This window comes from Punctularia strigosozonata, assembly GCF_000264995.1.
Source record: "Punctularia strigosozonata HHB-11173 SS5 unplaced genomic scaffold PUNSTscaffold_2, whole genome shotgun sequence".
Taxonomy (NCBI): Eukaryota; Fungi; Basidiomycota; class Agaricomycetes; order Corticiales; family Punctulariaceae; genus Punctularia; species Punctularia strigosozonata.
This window is the reverse complement of record NW_006767434.1, coordinates 1,050,988-1,060,540: the sequence shown is the minus strand read 5'-3', so window position 1 is coordinate 1,060,540 and position 9,553 is coordinate 1,050,988. Positions and strand designations below refer to the sequence as shown.

The 9,553-nt window shown below is 58.3% G+C and overlaps 4 protein-coding genes and 1 non-coding gene across 5 annotated transcripts in view; 3 read left to right on the top strand and 2 right to left on the bottom strand.

Moving 5' to 3' along the window:
• Positions 1-1,094: 1,094 nt before the first annotated feature.
• On the top strand, positions 1,095-3,220 carry PUNSTDRAFT_97166 (Creatinase/aminopeptidase). The gene is made up of 8 exons (XM_007379940.1): positions 1,095-1,210; positions 1,269-1,916; positions 1,985-2,120; positions 2,179-2,291; positions 2,361-2,547; positions 2,605-2,657; positions 2,709-2,765; positions 2,821-3,220. The coding sequence occupies exons 1-8, from the start codon at positions 1,115-1,117 to the stop codon at positions 2,923-2,925; spliced, it is 1,395 nt and encodes a 464-aa protein (XP_007380002.1). The 5' UTR covers positions 1,095-1,114; the 3' UTR covers positions 2,926-3,220.
• Positions 3,221-3,468: 248 nt separating this feature from the next.
• PUNSTDRAFT_t21 lies at positions 3,469-3,553 on the top strand. The gene has a single exon. It is a non-coding gene; the product is annotated as a tRNA-Ala (tRNA).
• Positions 3,554-4,139: 586 nt separating this feature from the next.
• PUNSTDRAFT_49740 (uncharacterized protein) lies at positions 4,140-4,732 on the bottom strand. The gene is made up of 2 exons (XM_007379939.1): positions 4,558-4,732; positions 4,140-4,488 (listed from the first exon to the last, which is right to left on the bottom strand). The coding sequence occupies exons 1-2, from the start codon at positions 4,604-4,606 to the stop codon at positions 4,172-4,174; spliced, it is 366 nt and encodes a 121-aa protein (XP_007380001.1). The 5' UTR covers positions 4,607-4,732; the 3' UTR covers positions 4,140-4,171.
• Positions 4,733-6,493: 1,761 nt separating this feature from the next.
• PUNSTDRAFT_61548 (uncharacterized protein) lies at positions 6,494-8,722 on the top strand (the record flags this gene model as incomplete). The annotated part of the gene is made up of 4 exons (XM_007379938.1): positions 6,494-6,662; positions 6,716-6,984; positions 7,041-8,360; positions 8,429-8,722. The coding sequence occupies 4 exons, from the start codon at positions 6,494-6,496 to the stop codon at positions 8,720-8,722; spliced, it is 2,052 nt and encodes a 683-aa protein (XP_007380000.1).
• A 275-nt stretch (positions 8,723-8,997) lies between these two features.
• The window catches only part of PUNSTDRAFT_61123 (thioredoxin reductase), a gene marked incomplete at both ends in the record, with an annotated part of 1,712 nt that continues 1,156 nt past the window's right edge, over positions 8,998-9,553 (bottom strand). Inside the window, one exon of the mRNA XM_007379937.1 lies at positions 8,998-9,518. Within this exon, the coding sequence (XP_007379999.1) occupies positions 8,998-9,518 (521 nt within the window). The remainder of the gene's footprint in view (positions 9,519-9,553) is intronic.

The following is a 9,553-nucleotide window of genomic DNA, read 5'->3' as shown; positions in this document are numbered from 1 at the left end:
CCCGATCAGGAGCTCAACGAAGTGCCGGATGCATTCCAATGTGGTGTCGACGAACAACTGCCTGGTGTTACTATTTGACGTGTATATGGCATCATCATGTATATACTGCAATACATATTGTTTCTATGTATACATGGATGCGCGAGTGAATGTGTGCACAATGTAATTGGTACATGAGCGGCATGACTGGTATATGTGGCTCATTTGTATTCGGACTGATCCAGGCATTGACACGGATATCCTTCACAGCTGCCCTCCATCTGCTCAGCCACACCGCTGCCAGCCCAAATGGCACCACACTGATGTGATTGGCTATCAATTCTGGAGGCTGGATGGAATGGGCATGTTAGCCATCCGGAGAACGCAGGTCAACGCCACAGCGGCCACAGCTGGCTGCCACATGAGACCGAACTGGCGGTGTAGCATCAAGATTTTCCTTGAACTAATTTTGGGTTTTCGTCGCAAACCTGCAACGACGACACAGAGTATACAAGCAGAGTGGAGTACAGCTACGAGTACATGAGCATGACCGTGCATGATTCATTTGGCCAATTCAAGCACCAGCCCGTGCCTTCTGATTTCATCAGGAGCAGCCCTCCCGAAGCCAGAAAGCAGAGGGGAGGTCGTCTTCGCTGGCTGAACGTGTACTCGGGGATGAAGTCGCAGCGCTGGGGTAAGGGTTGGCCTGACTCAACCAGTCGTTCATCACATTTGACTTGCGTTTCCTCTTCTTCGTGCTCGATGTTTGCTCATTTTGAGGATGCCTGGGGCTGCGCGCGACGCGTTGCCATCACATTCGACCAGTGTGTTCAGCATGATCTCGGTGCTTGGTGTTGGCGAGTCGAGAAGGCCAGCAACAACAGCGACCAACACATCTGTGTCATTTTCTGAACTCATAGGTAGGTCCGTAAGCAGGATGAAGCTTAAGAGGAGAACGCATCATTCCACAATGAGCGCGGACAAACGCTACGCAGGGATACGTGACTACGATTGCACGTCACATGCACTCGTCCACAGCATGAACCGGAAAGGGATTCCGCTCGTCTCAACTTGAACCATCCCGTCCTCTTTCATGGCAGAAAGTAAGGATTTGGAGAGCGCCATACCGAATGCTATGGTCGGTCCTGCAGTCGACGAAGGAAAGGCGCTTGACGATGAAGCGTTCTTCGTCGTGAAGCTCGGTCCATCCAAGATAAGAGCGTCAAAGCTGGTCAGAACCCTACCTGTCGCCTACACATGAGCTATACTGAGCGGTCCAACGTCTGCAGGGCGTCCTGTTCCTCGCATTCTGCGCTGCCCTCTACTTGTGGGGCTCGTCCTCGTTCATCCGACGCACGACACCGACGGTCCCAGCGACGTCCCCGGAATCCTACGCCCACCTCGCCTCCCACTGCGCGTCCATCCCACCCATCTCCGCCAACGAGTTCCACGCGCGCCAGACGGCGCTCGCGCAGACGCTCGCGTCTCTCAACGCGTCCGCCTACATCGCCGAGCCCGGAGCAAACGCCCAGTTCTTCGGCAACATCTCCGGCTCGAGCTGGCACCTCTCCGAGCGCCCGTTGCTGCTCATCGTCTCCCCCGCGTTTGACGCTTTCGGCGAAGTCCAACCCAAGATCACGATCCTCACTCCTTACTTCGAAGAGACGCGCGCGAAGCTGCTCGAGGTGCCCGCGGCGGATGGCGTGGAGTACGCCGCTTGGCCGGAGGAGGCGGACCCGTACGCGATCGCCGTCTCCGCGATCGGGGGTGGTAGCGGGAAGATTTTCGTCGACGCGTCCATTCGGCACTTCATCGTCGACGGCCTGCGCGGCGCCGTCCCGGAGTCGGTCGCCGTCGAATCCGCGCCCTTGGAGATCCGGTACTTGCGGGAGCGCAAGTCTCCCGCCGAGTTGGAAATTCTGAAGTGCGTCAACGAGGTGCGCGAGGCTTTTCTGCTGGCGTGCGCGCATCTTAGGGAGGCGTTGTTGACGTTGTCCTCGCTCAGGTCACCGTGCTCGCTGTCCGCGAGGTGCGCGATAAGATGTACATTGGCATCCGCGAGTCGGAGGCGCGGGACATGATCCTGGCAGCTCTCGGCGCGGCGGGCCTCCATGACCTGGACTCTCTCGTGCTCTTTGGAGGTACGTACGGTTGGAAACACGTACTCGCGTGCGTACGGCTCACCCAGATGCGGTGCAGAAAACGCCGCGCTCCCGCACGGAAGCGGCACCGACCGCGTACTGGGCAAGAACGACTTTGCCCTCTTCGACTGCGGCGGAGGGTTACACTCGTACTTCAGCGACGTGACGAGGGTTCGTATCCCATCCCACCGCTACTCCCGATAATGGCACGAGGCTGATCTGGGTTCCCCGTACATCCAGACCTTCGCGCTGAAAGATACGGTCCTGTCCAAGGAGCAACTCGCGCTGTGGAAGCTCGTGCACGCGGCGCAGACGAAGGCGTCGACGTTCAAGAACGGGACCATCACTCGGGAGGTCGACGAAGCCGCTCGGGCCGTCATCGAGGACGGCGGGTACGGGAGGTACTTCACCCATCGGCTCGGACACGGTGTGTGCTCTCCCGCACGTCTGGCTAGTGCTCTCGATTGAACGCGCCTCGCGCCAGGTATCGGACTCGAGGTCCACGAACAACCCTACCTCCGCGGCGGAAGCTCCGACGTGCGTGCTGGGATCGATATGCCAGAGACCGTGCTGACAGCGTGCCTGCAGGTGATCCAAATCGGCCACACCTTCACGAACGAACCCGGGATCTACATCGAGGGCAAGGTAACGTTCGCTTTCGACAACACTATCGTGGGCCGAAGTTTGACAAGGACTGCAGGTCGGAATCCGTCTGGAGGACTGCTTCTACGTTGATGAGAACGGCGATTTCACCTTCTTAACTGCCGGCGTCGGAGGCCAAGCGACTTGCCCCTGGTCTCCGTGAACGCGCCGACGGGTGTAATTGATAACATTGGATATAGGGTTTACTTTAGGAGAGGGACAATAAAAACAATGGAACGCCGTTTCCCGATTGTTGCTGGTCGTCGGCCAGCTTATCGTGGTGCGAGGCACGGGATCACTAGAGGCTCTCATCCTATCGCGGTCCCTAAAGGGGTCTGCGCCGGCGAAAGCAATGACTGGTCTGCACAACTTCCCGCCAAAACTTCGAACGATCCCGGAGAGTGCAGGAACCAGATCATAGCACCATTCCTGACGGACGCGTGCAGGGCGGAGGCGACAGGGCCGAGGGCCATAATGCCCTCGTCATATACAACAGAGAGCGTATAACGTGGAAGGATTCTCGTCCAGGGCCCCTCGGAGTTGAACCTGCGCGGGGGGTCGCGGCGTCCAGTTCAACTCCATCAGATCAGCAGCAGACAGAACGGTTAAGGGGTCGTGTGCGCGCTATGGTAGGTGAGGTCCTTCGAGGGTGATGATATTGTGCTGTGATACGATCATATAGTACCTCCATGGCGATGTCAGGCACGGGCGCATGGTGTAGCTGGTTTATCACGCTCGCTTAGCACGCACAGGCATGCGAGAGGTCCCCGATTCGAGTTCGGGTGTGTCCACTTTTCTGCTCCCTTTTCGTTGATGTATAAGTACGTCCAGACTTTCCGTAGCGACACTGGGAATTCTGACTCTTCCAAAAACTACGTGTTTGGCATGCTACTCCGTTGCTCCCTACTAAATGTTACAACGTAGTGTGACTATATGATCATCAGATATTATGAGCTCACTAATTTGCCGGGGGTTTTTGGCATGTGTATAAAGATCAATCATGTCGTTATAGTGTTTTGTCCTCCCTGTATTGACCCACTTGCTCCCAGAAAGAATAGTCGCGGACAATCACGCTCGATCGCGCCTCTTAGCAGCGCCCAATCATGAAAGTCCGTCCTTGAGGGGAGTCAGAAGGCGTATAGCTCATCAGTTCAAGGCAGCTAGATGTCAATAGATATTGTCTTCCTACATTATGGGCTATCAATACATGTACTTAATCTCGTTTCTCGCGAACGTATACCACCCCATGTGACTCCTTGTCGTAGGATTGGGTCAGAAGTTTACCGTAGGAGCGATCGGCTGGGTCGGCTGGGTCGAGCTATGTCGAAGCCTCGTGATCTGCGGACGGATACGAAGGGCGGGCGAGCACACTTGTCATCGCTATGCTCAACTTCATCGTCCGATGCTCGTCAGACCATGCATCGCGGCCCCGTATCCATCGTCCGCCATGGTCGCATCCGATCAACCGCGTTCCGTAAGATGTCGTCGTTGCCAGCTCCGGACATCGCAGCCGGGACTGGCGGTACGGGGAGATCTATCTTCGCATCCAGTTCGTACGGATACGCCGGAGGCGCGCCCGCCGTTTCGTATGGTGGCGGCAAAGGCGGATCACCGCGTGCGATATCAAGAGATATGGGCGCGGTGCGCACGAGGCCTGGTTGTGGCTCGGCGAAGTAGGAGCGGTATCGGATCCCGACGACGGTGACGATTAGTAGGATGAGGAATGCTGTCACGCGTCAAAGGTTAACGTTGGAAACCGAGAGAGCCTCGGACGGACAGTAGAATGGGAACTCACAAGCGGAAAGGAGTACGGCGACAAGTACGGTGCTGCCCACTGGCGACATAGCGTAGGATATTCACGCAGGAGGGTGCTGTTTGTCACGATCGGAGCGCACGCGGTGCCAGCAGCCAAGGATGGATCTTCTTGTCTAGTGTTCAATGGAATCGATCGAAATCGCGTTTTCGCAAAGGCCGAAGATGGAGCGGACGGCGGGGGGGGGGGTCGCTAACGAAGATGACAGTCAGGCGTGCAAGACAAGTCTCGTACGCCCGCGGCCCTATTTATCGCCGTTCAAAGTATCTAAACACGCCATCCACGCGTCTTACACAGGCGCAGAGCCGAAATCGGACTTCAATCCGGAGCGAGGGCGAGACCGGGAGGAGGCAGGGCGGCCCGAAGTTCAGAGACCGATGGGCTGACGCGAACTAGGAGGGTCGCCAAAGATAGATACGTGAGAGGAAATGCACAGAAAAGATCGATACCGAAGGTCGACCTTGAGTGCGAATAAACCGTTTGGATTTAACGGTGGCCCAGGCAGTGGGCAGAGGTGTGGTGCGCTCGGTGACCAATAGAATCGCCACCGAATCGCCGGCGATTCACATCGGAGCGGATGTAGGGGATTCACATCTCCGCTGCGCATAGAAAGGAAGATAGACGTCCTGTCACAGCTGCAAAGTGTTCTTCCGTACGCATCGGATGAAGATGGCAGAAGCACGAGCGCAGATGCGCGTCTACGACCGGGTCATGGGCCTCGCACCACGGGAAAATCGCATCTTGAACGGAGGTCCAGACGATGCGGGAAGGCAAAACAGGATGGCGGCGTTCCCGGCTATACATGCGTCAAGTTTCACGATGCAACCCTTCGTACGGTGAGCGGATGAGGTATATGTGGCTCCGCGTGAGCGGTGGGTAGATGGTCAATTCACGTATGCGTCCACAGAGTTCCAGAAATGCGATGAGCGGGCCAGGGCGGACGTAGAAGCTCAGCCTTGCGGTCTCCGGTAACACAGATTGGGTCCACTGACGTGCACGGAGACGGGCGGGATTGTTTAACATGTAGTTTGTCGAGGAGTGACTCGGGAAATGCGTAGTCGATCTTGGACCAAGCGAGAGGTATCGGGCTAAGTTGTTTCATGGAATTTCTCGAGGAAATTCCTTACGACGTGAGCATCGCCAACGAGCCAGCGTCCCATTATCACAGATGAGCAAGCAAGTGGAGAGCGAGGCCAAGATCCCGCGTTGGCTGATACGTGGGGCACCGCACGATGATTTTGCGCCATGTTTTCCACGAAATTGCGCCCAAACTTTCCGTTTTAGGTAACCGCCAAGCCATCGCATGTCGTTCTCCCCGTCGTGGCCAACACTTTGGCTTTTCGCTGTCGCCTGCACTGAGCGTAGCTGCCGCTCCTGCTGCATGTCCTTCATCTAACACTACAAGGCGATTCTGATATTTTCCTCGCTAATCCGACAATACCCCTTCGCGATCAAAAAGGCCGCGGCCGGATTCCCAGGAGCGGGTGCTACGTGGAAGGCAAGGAGACTTGCAACCTCCAACGGTGCGTTTGGACCTGCACGTATTCTCCGAGGTCTCTCTAAGACTCGGAAGTGCAGATACGAAAACACGTCTGGCTCGGTGATGCAAACAGGCTCGACGCGACGTATGACCGATCCAAGCCGCTACACCAATGGCAGCGGTGTCTTGCCCTCCCATAACTCATGGTCGAACGCCTTCATCGACAAGGACCGACTAACTGGGCCTCTACACACCGGGCCGTCACCATGGTGGTCTAACTTCATCACCACCATACCCGTCGCCATCGGCCACAGAAGATATCGTGTGCCCCTCCCGATACCGCCTGCCGCCGCCTCGGTTCTTCGAAAACGTAACATCAAACCGCGGGGGGTACTCGCTCTAGTGCTTGTGGGTCTGTTTATGATCTTCAACGTGCGGATGGTCTGGCACAAGCTCGCGGCCTCGCGGAACGAGGGCAAGGGCTGGGGCGAGGCGGTGGCGAACGCCGTGACCGGACACGAGTCGACCCTTGTGTTCGGGCTCGATGAACTTCGGGAGGTGTACGAGTGGGAAATCAAAAGCGGTAACTACCCCACACGGCGAAGAAGTGAGTATATCGTATCTTGCATGTTTGAATAGAGATACTGATCGTTGCTCCAGTACCCGCGCAGATTGGCGTCCCTCACCGCCTATTCAACCCCGCTATTTCCCCTGACATGCAGCTACGACCTTTAGGACGGCAACATCCCGGTTTACCACCATTCCTGCTAGAAGGTATCGATAATGCCACGGTCGGCATCGGGCCCTCGAGAAAATACCACGTCATTGAGCCCAAGAAACCCGACGTTGCATACCCTCCTCGCCCAATACTTGGCTCGGCGGTCGACCTTGACAAGGTCCTCCAATTCTGCGACTTCTCGACCGATCAGGTGAATCCCACACAGTTATCCTTGATTCACCTATTTTTGACCTCAGCCTTCCAAAGTATGTTCGCGACTGCTTGCAAGTTATGCGCATCGCCGGCGGTCTCGACCACGGCCCACGTCTCCGCCGCGGCAACTTGGACGAATGGAAATACATCTTCTCAGAGAACCGCCCGACCTCATCGGACAAATCTTCGACTACCCTCACCAACGCCCGCTCGCCCTGGCTCGACGATCCGAAGCTCTCGCCCAACCCTCTCGCGAAGTCCAAGCCCCGCCTCATCGCGGACCTCCCGAAGCGCATGCTCATGCACCCCCGAGCATCTGACCATGACCTCGACGAGAGCAAGGGCGACTGCGACCCGGAGCGTCCGCGCATCTTCCACATCTACTGGTCCGGGCCGTTTACGGACAAGCCCTACATGACTCTCGTGTCCTATCTGTACACGCAGAACCTCGCGCTCGACGTCCCCGCGAACGTGACCGTCACGCGTCCCGGCTGCCGCCCCCAGTTCTGGGTGTGGATCAACCCGGGCGTGTCAGGCTCGATCCCGAACCCGCACGCGCGCAAGCAGCTGTTCGACACGCTCGCGGCCAACCCTTGGAGCTCGCCCTTCCTGCACTCGCGCTTCAGCGAGGTCATCAAGTTCAAGCTGTGGAACACGACCGAGCGGCTCGACGCGCTACCGGAGCTGGACGGCTGGCGGAAGCACCCGGTGCTCGGCAAGCTCGTCGTCAAGCCCAAAGTCGCGCAGGCCGCCGCGTCCGAGGTCGGCGAGGGGATGACGAACCCGGGCATGGCTCCCGCCGAGATCGACACGGAGGGCCTCGCGCCGACGGACCCGATGGTCGAACTGAAACAGGCCGACGCGGCGCAGGTCGTCATGTCCGACCTCGCGCGCTTCCTCGTCACGCACGCCTTCGGCGGGATCTACCTCGACGTCGACAACGTGCTCCTCCGCGACTGGGAGGAGCTCTGGGGCTGGAAGGGCGCGTTCGCGATGCGGTGGTCCGTGCACGAGTGGTACAACACCGCGATCTTGCGGATGCACCAGAACTCGGCGCTGGGCTCGTTCCTGCTCAAGACCGCGATGGCGAACAAGGGCGACATCCCGTTCCATCCCTTCACGATCACGCAGTACGTCCACGACGCGCACATGAAGCCGCTCCTGTACCGGATACCGGACGCGCTCTTCGACCCGGACTTTTTGAACATGGAGGGAAAGCAGCGGGACCGGCCGCCCTTCCCGTATTACAGTTGGGACAGCAAGTTCGAGGAGTTCTTCGACACGCCGGCCAGGAGCGGCGGCGAGGCGAGCGCCGCGTCGTTCGACGCGTTCTACCGGGGCGCGTACGCCTACCACTGGCACAACAACTGGTACGTTGCGATACGTTCGAGGCTCGTAATACTCTCGTTCGACGCTGAATCCCGTGCTCGTTTAACAGGGAGAAACCCGTCGACAAGGGGCGGAACTGGCCCGACCTAGGCGAGCGCTTCGCCCGCGGTGAGAAGCTCGCCCGCGAGCGGCTGGCAGCGCAGGCGGGAGGGAAGAAGAAGACTCCCGTCGCCGGCGGACTCGCGACGGTCCCCGTGCCCGCGCCTGCGGAGGTCGTGCTGCCCCAGGACTCGGTGCTAGACGACGAACGAGATCTTTCGTGGTCCGCGGTGCTCAAACGTACCTTCGAGTCGTACATCCGGGGGGAGCGGCCCAACATGTACGGGGAGTGGATATCATGGGACTGAGTGGCCATAACGCGCGTATAAGACGTGGCCCGTCTTTGCTTATGTATATCTCCTGTCGGGGGCGGAATTGTTTATATGTTTTCTATACTCTAATACCTTTTTCATTCTTGAAGATAACTTGGTGTCGTTGCGAGACCGAAGTGTGCGTGCGGAGCGACGAATCCGACGACAAGGCCAATCTCCCACGGAAATTTGCGATCGTTGCCATCTAGTATGCTGCTGCTACAATACTTAAATACACTGTCTATGTCCCCCTGAGATCGAACCGAACCTCGCTAATGAATTTTCATCGCCTCGTCCTCCGGCAGCTTGTGGCCTTCGCCCTCCGCCCTCCACTCCTCCTCGAGCTCCTCCTCTTCCTCTGCCAACAGACGCTCGACCTCGAGGGCGGCCATGCAGCCCGAGCCGGCGCTGGTGATCGCCTGGCGGTAGCGCTTATCCTGCACGTCGCCGGCGGCGTACACGCCCTTGACGGACGTCTGGGTCGTGCCGGGGACGGTGACGATGTATCCGTCGTCGTCCGTCTGGAGCTGGTCGCGGACGAGGGCCGTCGCGGGCTCGTGCCCGATGGCGTAGAAGAGGCCGTTCACGGGCAGGTCGCGCTCCTCGCCGGAGAGCACGTTCTTGATCCGGAGGTTGTTGAGCAGGTCGCCGTCGCCTTGGCACTCGACGGCGACGGTGTTCCAGAGGATGGTGACCTTGGGGTGCGACATGAGCCGCTTGGCCATGATCTTGGACGCGCGGAGCTCGCCCCGGCGGACGAGGACGTAGATGTGCGAGCCGTATTTGGTGAGATCTGCGTAGAGGATGGGGGTGAGAAGAGGGAAGGGG

Coding starts and splice junctions, on each gene's coding strand:
- PUNSTDRAFT_49740 (XM_007379939.1), bottom strand. CDS start 4,606: ATGTCGCCAGTGGGCAGCACCGTACTTGTCGCCGTACTCCTTTCCGCT. Junction 4,489..4,557: donor CGCCGTACTCCTTTCCGCTT/GTGAGTTCCCAT, acceptor GACGCGTGACAG/CATTCCTCATCCTACTAATC.
- PUNSTDRAFT_97166 (XM_007379940.1), top strand. CDS start 1,115: ATGGTCGGTCCTGCAGTCGACGAAGGAAAGGCGCTTGACGATGAAGCG. Junction 2,121..2,178: donor CTCTCTCGTGCTCTTTGGAG/GTACGTACGGTT, acceptor GATGCGGTGCAG/AAAACGCCGCGCTCCCGCAC. Junction 2,658..2,708: donor TCCGCGGCGGAAGCTCCGAC/GTGCGTGCTGGG, acceptor GCGTGCCTGCAG/GTGATCCAAATCGGCCACAC.